Below are 23,604 nucleotides of genomic sequence, written 5' to 3'. Positions count from 1 at the left end.
TATCGGCGGCTCTCGTCCTTGGACATTTCCCTTCACATGTCGTGCATATATAGACTGACACGCTGTTATTTTTAGCCTTTTAACAACAAAAGATGAAAAAACGTGCATAGCTGCCGAAACCGTTTTCGTATTGGAACCTTCGTGTGCCCACACACACAAAGGAGGGGAAAATGCGACGGGTGCATATTGCAAATTGCGTCACGCGTGGGTCGTCGTTTCGGTGCGGTGTTTCCTTGAATGCGACTTCTTTGCGCTTTCGGTACCACGTGCACTTCCCCTGTTTGAAAGGCTGGCGTTATCTACCAGCGCCCTTAGTTATTTTCCGTCGTTGTCGCAGTTCCCTGTGTTGACTTCCCCCTCAACGGCTCCTCCTGTTTATGTACACGCACGGAATTTCGTTCCGCTATGTACCCCGGCTCTTTCACGGCGGTGATAGCTTTGCTGTGCTTCTGTTGCTCACACTGTGCCCGAAAAAGGATTGGCACGTGCCCAGAGCTGGAGCTGTGTGCCTGCAAAACGACCGGCCCCTTTGTCACTTGCAGTAGCGTCAACAACGAGACGCCAGTCCTACAGGACATCGCGAGGTTGCAGGGACACGTGATACGAAAACTGTATGTGAGCCACGTCAGTGTGGCTGCTCTGCCAGCGTACTTATTCTCCAACATCACTTTGAGAGTGCTCCAAATTCGACATTGTGGTCTGACATCGCTGGACGACAACGCCTTCGTAGGAATCACTGAGGGTAGGTTGTCAGACCTGCACCTCACGCACAACCTTCTGACGACTGTACCGCGTGCACTTGGCGCACTGAGTGAGCTGAGTGGGCTGTACCTGGATTACAATCGAATACAGCATGTCGACCAACGCCTCGGTCACCTGCCGTCACTGCGCGTTTTGTCGTTGTCGCACAATTTAATTTCGTCTTTTCACCCGAACGCTTTTAAGAATCTACGCAGTTTGCGGAAGTTGTGGTTAGGCACCAACAGAATCAAGACCATCCCTCCCAGACTGCTTTCGGGAGTGCCCGCTCTGGCTGTCCTGAGCCTGAGGAACAATTCCATAAGTTCATTGACTAAAGCTATGTTTCAGAATCTGAACTACTTACAAGTAAGTACATTACGGAGTTTTAGAGTAGTAGTAGTAGTAGTAGAATTTAACAGCGCCGGTATCAGAGGATATAGAAAAATGGTTTCACCCCCAAAAAGATGTAATTCATTAAATTTGAGGTGCAGTAATTTCCACGAGGATTTCATTTTCGCGAATTATTTTGCGTCGTCAACAACAAACCAAGGTTGTCCTTGTTGCTGATAAGGATGCCATTGCTGAAAAAATAATGTATCTTTTCTTCTTTTTCTTTTTCTTTTTTCAGGAGCTGACCCTGAGCAATAATAACATCAGTAACATCTATGGGGTAACAGCTGTGCCACTCACTTCTCTCAAGAAACTCTTCTTGAATGATAATCCCATCACTGGTGTCACTGCGTTTGGAGCGTTTCAAGTTAACGTAGAAGTGTTAACGCTTCGAAACTGTAACATCTCCCTGATTAATCCCGTCGCTTTTGTAACTGTCGAACAATTGCGTACCTTACACATTTCCTACAATAACATACCCTACGTTAACGGCAGTGCGTTCCATAAGATATCAAGACTCGTTACATTGTTGGCGTCTCACAATTCCATCACAAGTTTGGAGGAGACTTTCCATTACACGCGAATGTTGGAAAAAGTGCACATGTCTTCCAATAAGATAACCGATATAAGCAACGCATTTTCAGTAACTAAGTATCTCAAGGAACTGAAGCTGGCAAAAAATTTGATCTCGTTCTTAGCTGATGGCACGTTTGAAAATAATGGAAACTTGGAACAATTAGACTTCGGACATAATCGAATTGCCTGGTTAGGAAGGTACTGTTTTCACCGTCTTGTCAGCTTGAAGCATTTGTTCTTGGAAGGAAATCGTCTGATAATGTTGAACGGATCGTTGCACTCGATGCCTACTCTTCAGCTCTTATATATTCAACGCAATCTATTAGGCGCACTTGAAGATGATGATTTTAGCGGCGCTCCAAGGCTAAAAATGATTTATGCGTTCGCAAACAACATCAGCGATGTTCGTGGTGCGTTCAAGGAGCTTCCAAGGTTAGAAAAACTTCTCCTTCAGAACAACAGCCTGACCACAATACATCGTGCCAGCTTCCCCACGGCTTCGATGAGCTTGAAAATAATAAATATTGCAGGTAAGTGAAACGTGCATACCTTGTACTCCATAAAATAGTCGAGTTTCCTGCCAACGTTTTTGGGGCTTGAGGCAGGGATTTTTGGAGACCCTACCTTTTATTAGTTTATCCTTTCTTTTCTACATATTTTATTTCGTGTTTACTCACTTTATTTCAATTCTTTTCCTTCTCCTTCGTTCTTTTTTTGCGGAACAGTAACCCGACGTCCCGTTTGGCTGACCTTTCTTCCTTTTCGCCCCCTTTGTTGTAATAGATATATCCCCTAATTCTCCGCAAAATCTAGGCCAGAAACGCAAAAAAAAAGACGCAAGTAAAACAGCAGATATGGGCATCACCCTTTTCCCTTTCGGAGGTAGGAAGGGGGTCGGACGTCACAGCTAAGGCTCATCTGATGGTGGTAGTTGTGGTGTGTTGTCTCTAAGCCAGTGTTTCCCAAACTTTTGGTGGTGACGGACCCCCGGAAGCGATGAGAACCAATTCACGGACCCCCCCCCCCCCCCCCACACACACACCGTCACAGCCAGTGCATAACCAGCAACCTCGTCAGCTGCTGCGTGCTTTCGATACAGCTTCAGAAACGATTCCGGACTGGTCTCTTCTTGTTTGTATGTGTACGACGTGGACAAACGTGCATTGCAGGACTTTTCTATCAGAAATTAGAAGCTAGCCATTCAAGCATGCTTGTAGCAATTTTGGAAGTTCTGGGTGTTTGGAAATCGGGCAGCATGTACGAGCACGTGTTTGTGGGGACGAAAATCTTCACTGAAATGTGAGAGACGGTCGCGGACCCCCACGGACACTCTCGCGGACCCCTAGGGGTCCGTGGACCACACTTTGGGAAACACTGCTCTAAGCGATCTGCGTGTTGGTGTGGCGATATGCTGCTTGGGGGGATCGCATATCCTTGGGCGACCTCATAGGGAACTGTGCAGACGTTTGTCTTCAAAGATGAGGGAATAGACGATTTTAGAAAGATGCGCGCGCCACCAAGCGAGCGGCGCAAAGCAGCATGGGAACTTTGAGGGACAATGCTCCGTCGTGTGCTTCGGTGTGGTTTAACCCGGCTTACAGTGTTATTGCGCACACCGGGAATGTTGTTGCTGTTCTTCTACCGTCTTCTCTGGCGTCTCATAATGCTCTGGGGCGCTCAAAGTTCCCGTGATCCCTTGCTCGACACAGGTGGCGCCCGCTTTGCCCATCCCACCCGAGGGTTCCAACCCCTCTTGCCGAGAGGCTAAAAGAGGATGGGCCATGCGAGAATATACCTTAGCATCAAGGGTTTATTATCTGTTATGTCCCACACCATACAACACCGAGAACAATGCCAAGTATACCTTGACTTTTTGAACCTGTTGCAAGACCACCAGCCGATCTGATGACTATCTACGCACCGCCCTGCTCACAATAATACTGGTGCCGTGATGCTACGTGAGGTTTGTCTTCCCCGTGTGGCGACATCTTGTACGTGCCACAGGATAGGACTGCGGATAATTTGCCTTTAATACATGTTTTTGGGATAACAAAGTTGAGCATCGGACCCACTGCTGCAGGCTTGCCAAACCATGTTGTCTTCTCTGGCACCAGGGCAGGCTTCTTTTTTTGGTCCCACTTTCTTTGTCATCGCTGCCACCCTGGTGGCCACAAGGAGCACCAAGGGCCATCCATAGTAGCATCCGAAGGGCCATCATCTGATGAAAGTATACATGTCAGTTTTCCAAACAGCGCAAAGGTTTTCATGCATGCAGTTTTTTGTTGTGAGAAAAAAATTTACATAAGCACAGCCAGTCTTGGTCACTCTCGATCATGGCTTACTACAGAGATCATAGCGACCATGTCATAACTAGCAAGCCTATCAGGAGGCCATCCACATGGTTCGATAGGGGGCTCTACTCATTGGCCTGCAAGATGTACATCATTATTGGACCATACAATTTGGAATTGCGAATACGCAGAAGCAGACATAGACATAGACTGGGAGGTACCTGGGTTCAAATCCCGGTGCCGGCTGTGCTGTCTGTGGTGTTTTCCTGGGTTTTTCTCAGACACTTTCAGACATATGTCGGCACAGTTCCCTTAGAAGTCCGCCCAGAACGCACATTCCCCCAAGTGTGTCAGTCGTGACAGTTCCTATGAAAATGCATGGAATGATGATGATAATCAGCTTTACAAAGAACACAAGCACCCCTTGTACAAGTACACTAAGATAAGCTAAAGTACAGAGTAAGGTAGAAATTGACGAAGCAATATCCAGGCCGTTGAGTAGCACCACCGCTATCTTCCAGGTGCGGTGCTAGGAAGGGGATCATATCACATTGTTGCCATAACATAGTAGGCCGTGCCCTCGACTCGCCACCTAGGAGATAACAAGGAGGAGGCATGATGAGGTGGACATCAAGCTCTTCCTTCCTTGGGATCTCCTGCCGTGAGTTCCTAAAACGCACCTAAACTTTGCTGAGGTAAAAATGGCACACTATACTGACATGCTGCTCATTGTGTATGGAGGCTTTAACTTCAAAATTAACGTGAGGAACTACAACAGTGGGTTGTCTGTCACCTATATGAAGGACGCGTTCAATTTGGACGTCGCGGGCAATGTGAATGTGCCGATCACCCTCAACGGCACAACGATATGCTGTGTGTTCACCAGAAGTGCATTTATGAGGGGTGCTCAAGTCAAACCAGAACTCCTCATTTTTTGCAAAAGTAAAATGAACTTACAGGCAAGAAATCAGTGTTATTTTTCAACGTAATCTCTAGCTGCACTAATGCACTTGTCCCAGCGTTTCACAAGGACTTGAATGCAAGCAGCGTAGAAATCCCTTCTGGCACATACACTCTCAGAAAAAAGGTTGGGTAATATTTCAGGGTAATATTTGTCGCATATGTTGTACCTGAAAGGTTGTAAACTTCTACCTGCTACCTCTTTCTCTGCCATGAATGATAGGGTTACCACTTCTGATCTGGTGAGCGAGGGAGTGCACGCCTTTTTGTAGCAATTTGGATATATGATAATTGCTTTTCCAACCCTTTTACACCTTTTATCAGACACTATGTCGACCTAGGTGGTAACTGTAGAAGTCACCACCTTTATACACCCTTTTTTCTGAGAGTGTAGCAGCCATGATTGGACTGCATTCTTGACCTCTTAATCGCAGCCGAAGAGGCGGCCCCCAAGGAACGCCTGCAGTGGCCTGAAGAGATGGAAATTGCTGGGAGCGACGTCTGAACTGTAAGGGGGATGTGATAGCAACTCCGAGCCAAGTTCCTGTAAGGTGTGTGTCGTGAGATGCGCGGTATGCCGGTGCACATTATCCTGTAGAAGGATCTCCTTTGGTGATGAGGCCTGGCCACTTTTGCATCAGCGCCTTACACTGTTCGAAAAATTTATACCTTTTGGGGTATAAACGGCTTGTCCCAGGGCGCATACCTTTTGAGATATAAACGCTATACCTTCCAGAAGGTATACTCTCTTTATACCTCCATAAAGGTATATTATTTGCACCTCAGGGTATAAACATATACCTCCTAGAGGGTATATTTTGAAGACCTTGTGGTATCATTGAAGAAAACGGTAATATTCGATTTGCTTCGGCGTCATATCGGAGTGGCGGCTTCCCAGCGCAGCTTTCCACAAATATTGAAAAAAAAAGGACCAAAGGAACAATAACAAAAAAAGAAAATACCTGGAGACACTCGCGCACAAACTCACAAAGCATGGATGTGAATCGTAGAGGAAAGAAATTAAGTAACAATTAGCATTAAATTGGAAACCAAGAAGCAACACCAACAAATATTAGGAAAAATATTTCCAGGAGCAGTTGGCATTTGCTGGAGAACAGATACATATACAATACACCGCGGCTACACATGGTGGAGACCATCCTTCGCCCGGGAAGCAACTCAAGAAGTGAGGGCGTGCAAATTTATTTATTTTGGGATCAAATCATAGGCTTCCAGACGTCACTACCCAATATAATTAGAATGCTACTGTATTACTGCCTATGTTTTTAAATTAACGTATTGTTTAACCGAGATGATATAGTCGCCGTTACAAATGAATGTGATCACAGATGTTGCGGAAGAAAAGGTATACAAAACGCTAAAGGTATAAACGTGACATAGAAGTACTTTATTATACCCTCAGCTGCCGTGGAAGGTATAGAATCAGTGATCTATACCTTACACATGGTTTAAACAGGGTATAGACAGTCGTGATGAGGTATAAATGTCGTACTGTAGACCTTATTTATACCTTTCTTATACCTTTTATATACCTCTTCTTCTAACAGTGTATGCACATCCCTGAGAACCTGCCAGTAATACGAACTATTGATGGTCGTATCGCTGGGCAGAAAACCAACAAGAGCAACGCCAGCATTGTCCCAGAAAGCTGTGGCCATGACCCTACCCGCAGACGGGGTGCTTCGGAATTTCTTGGGAGATGTTGTGCCCGGATGCTTCCACTGTTTTGATGCGCGCTTAGACTCAGGAATCAACTCAGATAGACTCAGGAATAGACTCAGGTGCATCAACGTTTCATTGCACGTGATGATCTGATCAAGGAATGGCTGTCCTTCAGTTTCGAAACGGTACCTTACTCTTGGGAGATTTCCAGTCTTCTCTGCTGGTCAAACACAGAGAGCTGCCTCAGGACCCAAGGGGCACTAACTTTTCGAAACTGAAGGTGTTCATGAATGATAGTGTTCAACGTTCCCACAAAAAGGTCCCTCTTTCGAGCCAGTTCGAGACATGTTATCCGTCGGTCCTTGAGGATCAGGCGCTGCACAAGTTGGATGTTCTCAGGAACTCTGACACTGGGCTCTGAGCCACCTCGGCCGGGATCGTCCTGCACTGAAGTACGGCTGTCTCGTAACCTTTGCACCACACACATGCTTTGCTGCAGCTAAGTGAATCGTGGCCATACTGAGCCTGAAGTCTTCTGGGAATTTCAGATGACTTTACACCTTCATTCACGAGAAACTTCATGAGAATTCACAGTTCAACGTGCGCGCTCCCCTCGTTGTCGACCATCTTTTGCAGCACGTGTCTTCTGTTTTGCACAAATTTTGGACCACCATGTGATGAAAGCGGAGGCGTGTCGCTTGCGAAAATGACGAAAAAGAAGTAGCGCAAGCCAATTGTACACTCAGAAGACAGAAAGTCCCGGCTTGACTTGAACACCCCTCGGATGTATGCGTTACGTGGACTACACATACTACTACGGAATCCACAACCCCATCTTCTGCATTGCTAGAATGAAGATCACTCAGAAAGGAATCGTCCGAGTAGTCGTGTGCATAGCGTTTCTCAGATTTCACCGCCCTGCGGCGCCTAAAAATATAGACGACCACACGTAGCTAACTCCCCCTCCCCCATCCACCCACAGGGTGTCCCTGTTCGCGATGTCTGTCGTCTTCCGATCTCGGGGCATGAACGCTAGCCAAAACCATGCACTCACAATTTATTGCATCCACCTTCACAACGAGTTCTCTGAACCAGAAAGTGTTGCACAAGGCCATGCTGCACAACTGCAGGCTTGGTTGCGCAACTGATTCGCTCACTGATATGGCCCACACGAAACGGTTTTCTTAGGTTAGGTTAGGTTAGGACTGTGGTCTTTAGTGGAGGTTAGTGGACTTCATGACATCGATATCGCATTTTTCAAAACATTTGTGCGCCTCTTCGCGACCACGTACCCTCAAAATGTGTCGCCATCCATGGTTTGGGTACCACTGGTGTACGGTGGCACGTTCAGATTCATGATTGAATGGATACGGAGTGTTAGCAGATCGCAAGTTCTCAACGATAACCCTTGGGAAAATATGATAAGTCAATCGGCCTGCGTCACGTTCCCAATCTGTGGTTTGAAGGTTTCCTTTATCGCGTCGTTTCGATAGTGTATTCACGATCTGCCAAAGCTCCCGGAAGTATGCTCTTTTCGTATTCAAAATGCAGTCGGTGTCCTTCATCTACTGCAACGCTAGTAATGCTATCACATTTCATGCGCCTTTGGCAGTGCGCCAAAGAGTACAGCCATTTTTTTCACCGCACGCGCTCATTTCAGGACACTTAAAAGGTATAAAGGCTCACAGTGAGAGTTGTCTCCCACTCTGCTTACTTGCTTTTGCCCCAAATCCTCTAATTAAAGAATCAATTAATAAGTTTTAGAAATTATTGATTCCTTATTTGCATACTTACTTCGAGAGGATGTCCGCCTGGCTGTACAACTCAAATAAAAAAAAAAGAAAGAAAGAGGAATTTATGCTGGCGCCCTGTCTATACAACGCTATGGGCTATAAAGGTTAGCGGCTTCCCGATGTGCCTTGCGCATTTCACTCGTCTCCTCCAACTCTAGGAATACTATGTTTAAAGCGATGAGGTTCACCGGTGCAAGGGGCAAAAAGAAGAAGCGATCACGGATGGCATTGTTCTTTGTGATCGTCTCTTCTTTGTGTCCCCTGCCCTGGAGTGCTTTAACACTTTTAACGTGAGCTACCAAAAAGCTCGATTTTTATCCCACGATGCACCACACGCCATGCATGTGCGCTGGAGGAAGTAGGAGGAGCTTGTAATTTATTTCGTTTCAATTTTCATATGGTGCGACCAGGAAATCCATTACACTGCGACTGCCAAATCTCCTGGCTTCTAGAAGATCGTACAGGAGTGTCGTTACAAGGCATTCCGCTTTGCGACACTCCTTTCTGGTGGCAGGGATCGTCGCTTCGGAACCTCACCTTGGAAGATCTGCAGCACTGGCCCGAGGACTGTGACCACAGGTGCACATGCACATGCCACGTGAATGAAGACTACAGCAGAGTGACAAACGTGGACTGCTCAAACAGAGGCCTAACGCACATACCAGAGAGGGTTCCTCGGGATACGCACCTCATTAACCTTGGGCAAAATCAACTACGTGCCACAGGAAGTTTCTTCGTCGAACGAACACCATACCTACACACCTTGCTCCTGCGTGATAACTCGCTCGCCAATATTGAAGCCATGCATATCCCCAGAGGCTTGAAACTCTTGGACCTGAGAAACAACAGCCTTACTCGACTTCCAACACCTGTGGCGTCGCAGCTAAACTTATCCAGATTGTGGCTGTCGGGGAACCCGTGGAGTTGCGGTTGTGAGGCCTACGATTTTCAAGTATGGGCTCGTGTCCACGAAGATGTGGTAAGAATGTTTTAAAAGTTCAGGCGCCTGCAAATAGGGAGGTGGTTTGTTTCATCTCGTTTAGAACTGCATGTTAAACGATGAAAGATCGCGTAAAACCACGTTTGGCTCAATCAACAACATACAAATTCTGTTAATTCGGAAACCGGTCTGCGTTCCACTGCCTTTTTTCCAGCGTCGTGAACGCGTGGGTCTGGTTAGTTTCTGTCTTGCAGTAGCTTCGTACTGTATACCTTCGACTGTGTCGTCTTTCTCCTAGCAACATTCCGTGTCTCCGGTCTCCTCCCCACACTGCAAAAGTACCAGCAGGTGTGGTGAAGACACGGAAATCGACCTTCCAGGAGTAATGTTGCCAGGCGCCAAATCTGACACCACATGACATACATGACGTCACAGTTCTCAAAGCTAGAAATTATTTTTATTAAAAGGTAGCTATGAATTTGGAATAATTTTTAGAAATGATAGGAATTATTTTTACATGTTTTAATAATGCTGTTGAAAAGACAGACAATAATACCGAAATTTTTTCGAAACAATTTTACGAAAAGATAGAAATGATTTTAGAACGATTTTCGAAGCTATCTTTATGGATATATATAGATTATATTTACGAAAATATCGGAACTAATTTTATGAAATTAGAAGCAGTTGGAAATGTGACTTTGACGTAGATAGAACTGATATTTATTACCCGTCCACGTCACATAAGGAGACAATATTTTTTTAAGGGAGAGTACAGTGTAAAACCCGTGGATTCCAATGGCATATATTCGGTAGGGTCTGAAGGCATGGGATTTCATAATGCACATTCTTGTGTCTTTACATTGCGCAAGTGCATCAGTTAGCATCCATGTCAAGTGCGCATATATATACAGAGACTGCTCAACATCGTGGCGGAATTCACAATGAAATGTGATTTATACGTAGATAGAACTACAGACATAAGGAGACAATATTTTAAGGGAGAGTACAGTGTAAAACCTGTGGATTCCAATGGCATGTATTCGGTAGGAGTCTGAAGACATGGGATTCAAACCGCGGTATAACACTAAGTCTAACGCGCGCTCGTGTGTTTTTACATTGAGTAAGTGCACCAGTTAGCGTCCATTTCAAACGCACAGATATATACACAGACTGCCCAACATCGTGGCGGAATTCAAAATGAATAAAAGTGAAGCCACTGGCTTGATGACTGGTATACCTTTTACCACACTTTTACTTCACATAGAGGGTATTCCAGCTAAATACGGACAGATTTCTTAAAAAAATATATATATATCACTTTTCTGGAGATGAAGTCAATCGAAATATAGCATATGCTGAAAAGCACTCTTTAGGAGGGCATTAGCAAACTCCTAAGGCAATGTCTTAATTAACTCTCAATACTTAACTTTTTAAAAGCTAAAAAGCTACGAAGCTGTCCAAATGAGAATATCTGGTCCCTTCGGTCACCTGATACTGGAGCCGTTTTCAGAACAAAAATCCGTTCGATAGATCGTCCGCAAAAAGTTCGTGTAGGAACATTATTTCTTTACTTATTTTGGTCGTTGCGTTTAACTTTCGAAATGTTTGCTCTGCTCTCCTGTAACTTGAGGTGTTTCACCGTAATATTACGAACTATGTCTGGGCCCTAAACGGTTCCATTACCAAATTCTCATTCCAGGTAAGGGACTCCATAATATGTGCAGAAGGAAGCAATCCCAGCGTTTCTCAGAAACCTCTCATGTTACTGGACTCGGTGGACTTCTGTCCGCCCGATATATCGGAGTTCGTTACATTTGGAGTTCCTGTATTTGGTGAGCGTTTTCTCAATTTTGTTTCGTAGCCGACTACAAGGTCTCTACGTTTTTATGTCTTCTGTCGTACACGAACAGTGCTGGTGACATCACGCACGCTAAGGCCTTTCGCATCATTTGGCGTCTAATACGGCATTGACAAAAAAGATGGTGCTGCCAAATAAAACGGCGTTTTTACGCTGCCAGAAACTCGTGTAGAATCGACCGGTCATCTCTTCTACAAGTCACGTAACTTATGTGATATAGTTATTTTCGGACCCATCCGAAAAACTCCACAAGGCGCGGATTCCAGTAACGTAAGGCTGAGCAAGCAAAACAACGCCCGTGATACCTGGTTGACCGGATCAGTTTCGTTTGGTGTCGAGACTGCCTCGCGTCTCAGGTTACCAGCCATGGCGACGACGAAAGGCAACTTTCTTGATCTCCTCAAACCAACTGTGCAGCACCAGTGCTCGAAGCATCCGTTGTAACCCGGGTAAACTTCACCCTTGCCTATAGAGGAACCTCGACATTGGACTCACTGAACAGGGTAGTGGCGCTCGACGCACGGGCAGCATCCGTAAAACGCCCACCGCCTTGGGTTTTCCCTTTTTTTCTATGAACCATTCTTCCCTTCCTTCTCAAAATGGACAAGGGAGCAGAGATGGTATGAATATTTTCTTCTTGAAAGGGTAGAAAGCTGTTGCAACGCAGACAGTAAGGGGGGACGCAAGCGAGAGTTGCTTTTGCGAGTAGGCCAAGGAAGATCCAGTTTTCGTGTAGTTCATGTTCACGTCGCCAGGTGATCGTGACACAGGTGTTGTCGTCTGCAAGTTCTGCCGGATACGAGTAAGCACTTTTGCAAGGCAGAGTTTCTCAATGAAACAATGGCTAGGAAGCAAGCGAGCTGGTGAAGATGATGCATAATGTAAAAACCCCGAGGCGCTGAAAAATTCATCGTGCACTATTCTGTGCGACCTCCGTAGAGCATGATGTTCGGCTATTTTTTCCGATGGGATAGCTCCTGAATATCCCTGTCAATTATCATTAATTTGAGTAAATTAGACACGCTCTTCACATTGGTGGGGTAAAAAAGTGACCTTTACTAGGCAAATTTCCGACTTAAGCTCGCAAAAATTTACATAATTAAACTTACGTTACACGACATTCACATGAGGAGGTGGCAAAAACCCAGTAAGAACAAATACCGTTGACCGCATGACTCTAGGTGGTGTATTTTCTTTTATTATAATTCAATGACACGTTTTCTGGGACACCCTGTATAATATAGGCAGCAAAAAAAATAATAATAAAGGGAAAAAAAAAAGACAGGTGTCACTACACATGCCCGTTACCGTCCGTTGCTAGTCATTACGTACCCATTTTCCTTCCAGTTCTGTTAACCATTGTGCTGACCGTCACGGTGGTGTATGTAAAACGTGAAAGACAAATCAAGATATGGCTGTACTCGCATGGCGTGCACTTTGTCAAGGAGTACGAACTCGACAGCGACAAAGTGTTTGACGTCTTCATATCATTCAGCAGCAAGGACTATGATTGGGCTTATGCGAACCTGATACCCGGACTCGAAAGGGCAGGCTTCTCATTGTGCACCTACGATAGAAACTTCAAAGGAGGCTTTCTACTGCAGGATATTATACGGGAGGCAGTTTCTTGTTCACGGCGTACGCTGCTACTGCTTACACAGTAAGGAATAATGCCACTTTAAGGGTATGTTGTGAATTATTATATTAATTATCAGCGCTTCAGACATTTTAGAATACAACAAAGCATGTCTTGTTTGCATATATGTCCCTTTCTATGTTTCCCACTCAAGTGAAAGGCGTATGAACAGGGTTGAGGATGGTGCTTGCGGAACACTCATCTGAAATAGTGATCTAAATGGAATACAGACCCTGAAATTCAGCGTTCAGATGTGTTGGGTTCCCTAAGGGACATTTTGTTGGTTGTGATTGAGATAGATTGTTCGGGAGTAACACATTGTGCGCTAAAATCCCATAACGCTACTGCCACTTGGCCGAATTCTTTGTGGATAAATCGTGAAAAAAAAAAAAAGAAGAAGCTCTGTTGTCTTAACATATTCAGTTGGCTATACCTGTGTCTCATCTTCTTCCGTCAGAAGGCGACACAGTCGTACGCAGCGTTGCAGACAATATGAGAACAGAACAAAAAAAAAAAGCACTATTATAATTCGTTTTGGTTTTAAAACACTTGGTATCTGTACCATCAATCGATTGGCCCTCCTTTGCATCCTGAAAAGGTTCACGCGATATCCGTGGTGTGTGGTGTCGAAGCAAAGCACTCCGAAGCGGAAATAGGTGTGAGCGGATGCCGATACAGGGTGGCTGGTACAGGGCGACAGTTAATTTGAAGTCGCTACACAGCGCAACCCATGTGTTAGCACGCGACGAAACCGACGACCGCGGTGCCCCTAGCATGATTCAAACGACTATCTGAAACCGCAGGCCATGACCTACTCTTTACTAGAGACCTGGACAAATGGCAGCCGCCGAGAGGAGAGCCGCGTCATGGGTTAGTTACGCTAGTGGCCGCTGCAAGCGCCACATAGCAGCATTGGGGAGAGGATATGACATGTGACACTACGATCATCCTTGCCACCGTCGTTCGCCTGCTGCTACACCGGGCACAGGGGTGACACAAACCCGCCATTGTTGTAACTACCCTCAAGCGGGTGCTTTTGACAGTAGTGTTGTCTTGTCCTGGTCGCATATCATAGAAAACGTCATTTTGAGATCATGAGACTTTGTTTACATGTCGTTTTGCCCATTACCGATATACTTCCGTCGTCATAGAGCCAAGAGGTGAACGTATTTTGCGAGCGTAAACTATGCGGTGCTTCTTCAACATGGTAGCCAATTTCTCCTTAGTTTAAGTACATCGCGTCCGCTTATAGTGGGTCGTAACGCGCAGTCGTCGTCACATCTTTGGAAGTCGTCAATTGTTCGAGGCCTTATGTGCAAAACTGCGCGTTTTACTGCGAGATTACCAGAGATTATCAGAGATCGAGATTATCAAAATAATTACCTTGATCGAAAGACATCTAAAACGTCGCGCAGAAACGACCATCGCATTGTTTACAAAAGGTTTGGCCATAGTTTGGCCGCCGAACACGGGCGCCGCCATCTTTAAGGTCTTGACGTTTGCTGTGACGTGCGACCAGGACCTGTCCAGGATGCATTGCGTTCGCCGAGCGCGCTTTCGTCTACGGAGCAATACATTGGATACCACCCCTGTGACATACTACATTGTTGCTAAACAGTGCTATGTCGGCACAGTTCCCTTAGAAGTCGGCCCAGGACGCACATTCCCCCAGGGCGTGAGTCGTGACGTTGCCCACATACGTGAGGCCGACAACGGCAAGCCCTATCATCATCACCACCACCACCGTTGCTAAACACGCGCTAACCTCTTCTGTACCTCTTCGTCGTTACCAACACAGCCCATCGTACATTGCCGCGGTTTCGGCAAATAACGTGGTAACGAATAATGCTAACTAGCGCCAGATCCCATAGTGCAGCGGCGACTGCTAGAACTACTACCCCGGTGCCGGGAACTTTGCGGATGTCCAGGTCTCTAGCTCTCTCTCTGGACATCCATGTTCGGGTGAAAACTCTCTGTGTCGCATGATCTGGCACGAGCGCCAGGCTAGCAATTCCCGCGCGCAAGGCCGTGTTGCCACATTTTGACCGCGTAAACTCTCCGTGTGGCTATAGTTCACCATAGTGTCGCCCACTAGCGGCCGGTAATTCGTAATCGGAGCAGACTTAGACGTAAGGTCTTATTGGCCTGTAGTGTGGCGACATCCTGCACGTGTCGTATAGGGTGGGACTAGTGGCAAATGTTGCATTCCGAAATGTAATCGACAATTGTTTTGTTTTTCTTGTTTTCCGTTTCCAGAAACTTCGTGGAGAGTGACTGGTGTCGTTGGGAGTTTCGCGTCGCCCATCACACGGCTCTGCAAGACAAAATCAACAGACTGGTCATCGTGGTTGTGGATAAGGTGCCGGATGGTCTCGATCAGGAACTCGTTCATTACATGCAGGCAACTAATTATCTGCGCTGGGGGGAGAAGCATTTCTGGAACAAGCTTATATACTCTTTGCCCAAGAAAAACAGAAATCCAGTTCGGCATCCTGGCGGTATACCGCTCTCAATTATACCGAGGACAGGAGATTAAACGGGTTAAATGTCTTTCCTAGTTCACCCGTTGTTTTTTGTTTTTTTAATATAATTTTGAACGTGTTCAAAGAAAGATACAACAGTCCTGGTGTTTCAGTCCGAAAGACATCCAGTTAGATAGGCGCTGTCACGCCGAAGTAACATAAGATATAGAATTTGAGAACAGAACTGTTATATTTGTTGATACAGACGGGTGTAAGTGTTTTCGTTGATGTCGTCGCTAGTACTGCGCACGCTAGCGTGCCAGTAAGAGACGTCCATAAAGGACAAATACACCAAGCAGAACTCGTAGAACAAGCCATCTGTACATGACTGAGCAAAGACCGGTACGGTGACTTGAATAAAACAAAAACCAGGAAAGGGGCTAGCCGTTTGTTGACGGGTACGTTTGTTTACGGGGACGTCAGGAGTTACAGTTAAGTTTTCAAAAATAGTTAATTTAGAATTAGTTTTCTTGAATTGTGAAAATTTAGAGCTATACAACTATATGACCCAGACATGAAAGCAGACCTTGAAGACGTGGTCAGTGTAGCGTATTTTCAACGATTTTCAACGATTTTAGATTTTCAACGGTTTGTAGATAACGGCATCCCATCAGTCCAGTTGTCATCCTTGTGTGGTTAAGCAGGTTATTTTTCGAAGGAAGTGGAGGACGATGGCTGTCGCCTTTACATCTGGCTTCAATGTTTTTGCCAGTGCCTACTAATATGCTCTGATCGCTCTGTTCATTATGATGCTCCCATTGCAAGTATATGTATACCGCTTCAGTTGCGTTTTGCCTTCGGAATATAGTATCGTGTTTGAAGTATTGTTATCGTATCTTGCACATGTTGGCTGTCGACTTAACGTAAGTGCTTCAATTTAGAGTTTGCTTTTTAGAAACGAAAGCGGGTAAATGCAACGCTCAAACGCTTTATTTTGCGCACTTGTTTGTTTTTTGTTGCGCGACTATGTTTGCATACCATTTTTGTTAGACGCGTAAGCTGTAGCTCTGGTTTGTCGTGTCACCAAAGACAGGTTATACAGGCAACCCAGCACGGAAATACCAGCTAAACCCGTGTCCAACTGTAACGTGTGAGAAGGACGAAACGACGTTCGAAGTCTACACGCATAAAAAAAAAGAGCTATGGTAGGTTGGTTGGTTAGACGTAGGAAAAGAGATTTAATTCATCATCTGGTGAGTTCGGCTACTCTAATAAATATGGTAATACCTGAGAAACGGAATTGCGGTTACATTTTACAGCTTCTTTCCCGAAAGGTGGAAAGTAGTTACTAGAGTCACTAAATAGGGGTACAGAGTATGGCATTCCTTTTCCGCGCCGGAGACGCCGTTCGGTGTCCTCGATTGGGCCGATCGTGTCACGTGGTCTCTCCTTCCAAGAACGCGCCATCCCCTCAATTCAAAACTTGGTTCCTCGGTTGCGAGCTGGCTCGACTGCCCGCAGTTCTCCGATGGAGAAGGGGGAGATTGGTGTCCCGTTGCTAGGCGACGCAGCAACGCCGGACCCAAGATAGCGGTCTAGCTCGCCGGCGTGGCTTAGTGTCGCTACTCTGCATCCTGTTTACTGACTCTAGTAGTTTCCAGGGTCGCGGAATGGGGCCACCCATTCCATTCCGACTAGAAGGTTGTTTCGCTCTGGACCGTGTGCAGGTGCGGTGCGTTCGTACAAAGGTCCCGAAGGCAGAAACCAAAACTACCAACTATACTACAAACTATACAAACCTTTCACTAACAAACATATATTTGCTCGTCTTTCTCAGAAACATTGTGAATGTTTTTTATTTTTGTTTTGTTTTTTTATAGAAGCAGATGGAATAGTAAGAATAAAAAGTAAATGAGCACCGTCTACGTCTCGGTTATTTCTTGTGGTTACTAACACTTGAGGGGTTGATAACTTAACGCGAAATAATTTCACATTTCACATATTCTCGCATCTCTTGAATTACCCAACGTCATTTAAGGATGATACAGGATACAGGTGTGCATATGTGCGTGCTGCGTGACAAAGAAGTCAGCTTGCGAAGCAACAGGAAACAGAGCATAAGCAGTTTAGCTTACAGGCATGTAAGTCTCTGAATTGTTCTCGTTTCTCTCTCACAGACTTTCCTAGATTAATTCCAGGCTATTCTTCAACTAAAGCGCTCGATGTTTACCCAGAGCTATAACTCATTATGGCGGTCAAGAAAGCTGTGATAACCTTGTCGCGTAGAAAAATGCGTGTAAATAACAGAGCAGTAGCAGTGCGAAAAGATAGCGGCGTATCACGCATGCAGTCTCGTGTATAGGTGGTGGTCCCAGGGGTGGCACTCAGTGTATTGTTCCGTAGACGAAAGCGTGCTGGGCGAACGCAATGCATCATGGACAGGACCTGGTCGCACGTTACAGCAAACGTCAAAGCACACGTGACCTTAAAGATGGCGGCGCCCGTGATCGGCGGCCAAACCGTTTGTAAACAATGCGATTGTTGTTTCTGCGCGACGTTTTGGATGTCTTTCGATCGGGGTAATTATTTTTATTCGATAATCGCGCAGTAAAATGCACAGTTTTGCACATAAGGGCTCGTACTGTTTACGACTTCCAAAGATGTGATGACTGTAAGCGCTGATGTGGTGTACTTAAACCAAGGACAAATGGACTACCACGTTGCGGAAGAAGCACCGCATGGTTTACGCTGGCAAAATATGTTCATCTCTTGGCTTTATGACGACGGAAATATGTCGGTAGGCGGCAAAACGACACGTAAACAAAGTCACATGACCTCAAAATGGCGTTTTCTATGACGTGGGATCAGGGCAAGATGGCTGTTTTGTCAAAGGCACCCGCCTGAGGGTAGTCACAACAATGGCGGTTATGTGTCTCCCATGTGGTGGTGGTGGTGACGGCACTAGTGAAAGAGCTCGCCGTTGTCGGCCCGACAGAGGTGCATGGGCGACGTCACAGCTAACACTCAAGGTGAATGTGCGTCCTGGGCCGACTTCTAAGGGAGCTGTGCCAACATATGTCTGACAGCATCCGAGGAAAACCCAGGAAAAACCCAGACGGCACAGTCGTCACCGGGATTCGAAACCGTGTACCTCCCAGTCTCAACGTGACATGGCCAGCACGATAACCGGGCCTTGATCTCCAACGTTCACATAGCGATCGTCATCGTTATAGCCTCTGTCTCGGCTCAGCTGGCGGGTGCCGGCGTCGTTTTCCCCCAGCTGGACTGTCATTGCCCCATCCGCCTCCCAGACTACACTCCAGCGTTCGAGAGCGAACTCCTCGCCATGATACTGGCCTTCAGACTGCTGCCTCGTGCATACCCCAAAATTCTGCTCTTGTCCGACTCCCTATCGGTCATCACCGCCCTAGCGAGCACCTCCTGCGAGTGGCTCCAGCTCCTGTAGGCCCTGAGTCCTAGCCACATCACGGAAGTAGTTCTGACATGGATCCCTGGACACTGCGGCCTCTCTCCCAACGAGTTGGCGGACAGCCTGGCTAAAATCTCCCTCTCTGGCCCTCTCATTCACGTTCTTCCGCCCCTGGCCTCTATCACGCGAGCCAGGTATATAAGGCTCCTGGAACTGACTGCTCTCCGCCCGGTACGCCCACCTTTCCCACGCTTGGCAGGCTGACCGCTGCATCTCCCGTCACGTTGAAGTCCCGCTGACTCGACTGCGCTGCCTTGCCCTTCCCGTGAACTTTTATTTACACCGTGCGGGTGTCAGCCGCTCTCCTGCGTGCGCTCACTGCGGTCAAGAGGAAACTGTCGAGCACGTTCTCTTGCACTGCCCCCTCTACGATCGGTCCTGCCTTAGCTACCTTGCCCAGCCGCTGGCGAGAGAAGGCGTTCCCTTTTCCATGGGCGCCATCCTGTCGTTTGGAGCCTCCCATACTGGGAAATGGCTGTTTGAAATCGCGTCGAATGCCGCCTCCTTTCTTGACATCTGCGGCCACTTCTGAATCACCACGCAGCCTTCGCCTCCTTCCTTGCTACTACAGTGGCTGGAATCATATTATTCTACCCGCTGTACTTCCTACCGTCTTCGCCATCCTCCTTGTCCCGCATGTGAAGCCGTGGGACTTATGAGCCCCCAGTGATTACCCCGCACGGAAGCCTGGACACTCGCCCTGTGTGGCCACTGTGCTCAGTGGTGGACGAAGAAGAAGAAATCTAAATGCACTCTAATGCTCGCGCGATGTCCACGAGCATGCTCGTAGCTCGCATGTGGTAGCTCGCAGCTGCGATCTACGTATTCGATAACGTTCATTCAGTTCGATGCTAGTGAATCGGGTGGTCCGTTCAAGCGCTGGTTCGTTCCTTGCTACGTGATGACAAACCCTGATATCGAAACTGTGAAAGCCATTATCCGCGCCTTGCTGATTGCGGACAAGCGTCCACTGACCGTCCGTCGCTTTCTCAGTGAGTACAGAAACAATGAGGGACACGAGTTACCGTGGAGAGCGTTTGGCTTTTCCAACGCTTTAAGTTTTCTCAGAAGCATAACGGATACCGTTCGGGTGTTTCAAGCCGACGGTGACAACTACATCCAAGCGACAGTGACCGAGGAAGTGGAACATGTGCAAAAACTGGTGAGCCGACAGAAGGATCCTGGGAGTCATTCCATGGCCCCACGCAACTTTGCCCTCCGCCAATTTTTGCCCCGACCACTGTGCGTGAAACCTCCGTACGTGAACTCTACGCCTTATTGCGTTCCGAAGCTTGTAAAGGACAATATTTTTCGCTTGGTGAACGGCTTCCCTGATGGTATTAACGCACGTGACTTGGAAGAAGCCTACGGCAAGCAGTACGGCTCACCTGTGTGCTATCAACTGTACGGATTTCACAGTGTCGAAGACTTTGTAGTGGGACTATCGGACGTTCTCAGTGCAACGCGGAATTCGATTGGGAACGTGAAAGTGGTGAGCAGACCTGGTAAGTAGTGCTTTTTTAGTGGAAGGTCATCCCCTGTTATGAAATTCCGCCTGCACTCTAAAAGCAGAACTTCACCGTATATCACGGTCTGCGCCAAACATTGCCGCGAATGATAGGGTTGTCGCTTCTGATTCGAGGAAAGAGGGGGCGTATGCCTTTCTGTGTCAATTGCGTATATGATAATAGACACAAAAAGGAACACGCCCTCCCTTCAAATCAGAAGTGATAACCCTATCGTTGGCGGCCACACTCTTAAAAATGACTTTCACCGCATAGGACGCTCCTAGCCAACCATTATCTCGAATGATATCGTTATCTGCACGGATTAGTTGAAAACTGGAGGCGTACGCCTTTTCTGTGACATTTTTTTTCTTATGATGTTCATAATTGTCACAGAAAAGGAGTACGCCTCCCGTTTTCAACGAATCAGTGCAGATAACGATATCATTCGAGATAATGTTTGGCTTGGAGCGTGCTATGCGGTGAAGTTCATTTTTAAGAGTGCATGGTTGGCGCAGAGCGTGCTATGCGGCGAAGTCTTAGAGTGTGACCACATTGCCTTCTGGGAAGAAAATTTAGAAATTCTTCCCTTTGTTTAACATGGAATGTTTGATAAAATGTTATTCATGAAATGTTATTGAGCCAGCTACCTTGTAGATGGCAACTGAGTCATGAACCTCCGGGAATAAATGACTGTTTCCTGTACCTGTCATCTTTGACTGGTTGCGTCTTGTGCACTTGAAGATGATTTTTGTGCCTGCACATTGTGCGTTGGTGTGTATGCGGTTTCTACATCTACACTCTTCACCGCATTGTACGCTCCTATAGCCAACCATAATCTCGAATGATATCATTATCTGCCCTGGGAGGCGTACGTTTTTTTGTGACAATTATGAACAGAAGTGTCACAAAAGAGGCGTACGCCTCTCGTTTCCAACAAATCAGGGCAGATATCATTCGAGATGATGTTTGGCTATAGGAGCGTGCTATGCGACGAAGTTCGTTATATCGTTATCTACCATGATTTGTTGAAAACGGGCGGCGTACACTCTTAAAAATGAACTTCACCTCATAGCACGCTCCTAGCCAACCATTATTTCGAATGATATCGTTATCTGCCCTGATTTGTTGAAAACGGGGGGCGTACGCCATTTCTGTGACACTTATGCTGTTCATAATTGTCACAGAAAAGGCGTACGCCCCGTGATTTCAACAAATCAGGGCAGATAACGATATCATTCGAGATAATGGTTGGCTAGGAGCGTGCTATGCGGTGAAGTTCATTTTTAAGAGTGTACGGGTGTTTTGTGACAATTATGAACGGCAGAAGTGTCACAAAAAGGCGTACGCCTCTGCACCGATTATGCATGTGCATAATCGGTAAAAAAAATAGGCTCCGCCACCCGTTTTCAACAAATCAGGGGCGAGAACGTTGGCATTTCGGATGATGGTGGTTGGCTAGGAGCGCTATATGTAGTGAAACTCAAACGTGTATCTACACTGTTAAAACACGCACGCACGCACGCATAGCACGCTCCTAGCCAACCATAATTCCGAATGATATTCTTTCTGTGCATTTGTTCGTTGAAAATAGGAGGAGGCGCCGGGACAAGCGTAATGCATCCCAGATAAACGCCTCCTCCCATTTTCAACAAACAAATGTACAGAATGAAAGCACGCTCCAGTGGTGAAGTTGTGTTTTAACAGTGTAGGACCGTGCTATGCGGTGAAGTAAGAGGGTGGGAAAGTGACAAATATCAGTTTGAATATATTTCAGCAATACGGTTCAGGTTCATCTGCTGTCATCACTGACTGTGACTGGTGTGAAATGTTTTCTTCAGGCTACTGTGTTGCCCAGACGTGGGAGGTTCCTCCGTGGCGTCCACAATCACCCGTGCCACCGCAGGCGATTCAGCCTCGTAGCCGGCAAACTGCAACCTCCACGGCTTCCGCTTATTCCACGTTGGCTCAGCCACTGTTCGCTAAGCCTTACAGTAATCCTGGTGAGCTGTTTGCCTGTGGACTGGATTGTATGGCCTGCCTAGTAGCCAGGGTTCTCCATGTATAGTGTGCGGACATTTCTACATTCTTTTTCGCCTTCTAGTATCGCCTTCCACGATGGCATCATGTGATGCCATTGTGGCCAGACTTCATTAGAACATTTAATTAGAAATCTCAATTTCAAGGTTTCAAAGTTTTGCACTCACCTGAGTTTTCACAGAAAGGGAGTTTCATGTGCTCGGGCAACACCGGACATGTAACTTGTGTAATTCTCCTATTCAGCGGCTGCTTGTGGAGATTCCAGGAGCAAGCCCTTGATAAGGAGGCCTATCATCTCCACAACAAAAGACAAAAGGTGACACTTCACTTACACCTAGGTATTGCGTTATTTACTGCGCTCCACTGATTTCTGCTGAAGGTACAAGACCGATGGGTTATCAGGCTTTCAGCCTGTTGGATTTACTATGGATTTTGATCACATGTTCAAGATCATAGTGGATCACGAGACGTAGATTATGGACGGTATAGAATAAAGTTGTTAACCATGTTTATTCACAGCTTGATGAACGCTCAAGGCGGCCCATTCGTGCATGACTGTCCTCCATCAGGTGATGGACTTCAAAGCTACAGCCGCAGACGTGCCAGTGTGGACAAAGTTGACATCCCACAAAAAATTCTGGATGATATCCAAAAGGTTAGAATATTCTACGGTGTTACTCATAGTGGAGCACTGCACAGGTAATATTTATTGGCAGTCCCGCGCTGCTGAGCCCAGCATGCCAAGAGCTTCAAACCCTACTCTATCCGAATTCGGCCCTAGGTCAGGCCTGTGCAGAGCTTTCAGTGTCCAGAATGGTGAAGGAATTTTTGCAGGATACACTATCGGACAAGATTGTTATCTCACATCAATACTTAGTCCGTTATTTTCTAATGCGCAGGTGCTCAGTGAGCATCCGGAGGGTGTCTGGCTCATGGACTTCATGCACCTCTTTGAGGTAATTGAACTGTTTGTGCAGTTTGTTAAGACAGTAGTGTACGACGAGTAGCAAACAAGCGGCACCGGTGATCGCACTAAATCATAAATTACATGTTATCCTATAACGAGAAGAGTTATCGCTGATTGCATAAATATGGGATTCAACTAAGGGGATCGCTGTCCTTGGGAATTTGTTAGACTGTAGAAGAACATCCTCCACCGACCCCGCTCATTCCTCCTCAACGAATGTCTACCTTGTATGCACTGGGCAATTTCGTCACTGTTAGCTGGGCGATTAC

The 23,604-nt window shown here is 46.5% G+C and overlaps 2 protein-coding genes across 6 annotated transcripts in view; both read left to right on the top strand.

The window, feature by feature from the left end:
• The first annotated feature begins 292 nt into the window (after nt 1-292).
• LOC135366543 (protein toll-like) lies at nt 293-17,234 on the top strand. 2 transcript variants are annotated; one of them, XM_064599276.1, is made up of 6 exons: nt 293-1,107; nt 1,370-2,237; nt 8,845-9,413; nt 11,077-11,209; nt 12,583-12,919; nt 15,128-15,214. In XM_064599276.1, exons 1-5 carry the CDS (start codon nt 406-408, stop codon nt 12,897-12,899), a joined length of 2,589 nt encoding a protein of 862 aa, XP_064455346.1. In that variant the 5' UTR covers nt 293-405; the 3' UTR covers nt 12,900-12,919; nt 15,128-15,214. The 2 variants fall into 2 exon arrangements, with proteins under 2 accessions (XP_064455346.1, XP_064455345.1); XM_064599275.1 differs by having other exon boundaries at nt 294-1,107; nt 12,583-12,895; nt 15,128-17,234.
• Nucleotides 17,235-19,400: 2,166 nt separating this feature from the next.
• LOC135366542 (tudor domain-containing protein 5-like) overlaps nt 19,401-23,604 on the top strand; it is a 28,787-nt gene continuing 24,583 nt past the window's right edge. For all 4 annotated transcript variants that reach the window (XR_010414207.1, XM_064599273.1, XM_064599272.1 and 1 more), the window contains exons 1-5: nt 19,401-20,328; nt 22,170-22,331; nt 22,612-22,684; nt 22,888-23,023; nt 23,268-23,324. Coding sequence is in view for 3 of the 4 variants with exons in the window: in XM_064599273.1 (XP_064455343.1) it covers nt 19,725-20,328; nt 22,170-22,331; nt 22,612-22,684; nt 22,888-23,023; nt 23,268-23,324 (1,032 nt within the window). In the remaining variant the exon portion in view is untranslated. The remainder of the gene's footprint in view (nt 20,329-22,169; nt 22,332-22,611; nt 22,685-22,887; nt 23,024-23,267; nt 23,325-23,604) is intronic.

This window comes from Ornithodoros turicata, chromosome 8, assembly GCF_037126465.1.
Source record: "Ornithodoros turicata isolate Travis chromosome 8, ASM3712646v1, whole genome shotgun sequence".
NCBI lineage: Eukaryota > Metazoa > Arthropoda > Arachnida > Ixodida > Argasidae > Ornithodoros > Ornithodoros turicata.
This window is presented reverse-complemented; position numbering and strand designations above follow the sequence as displayed.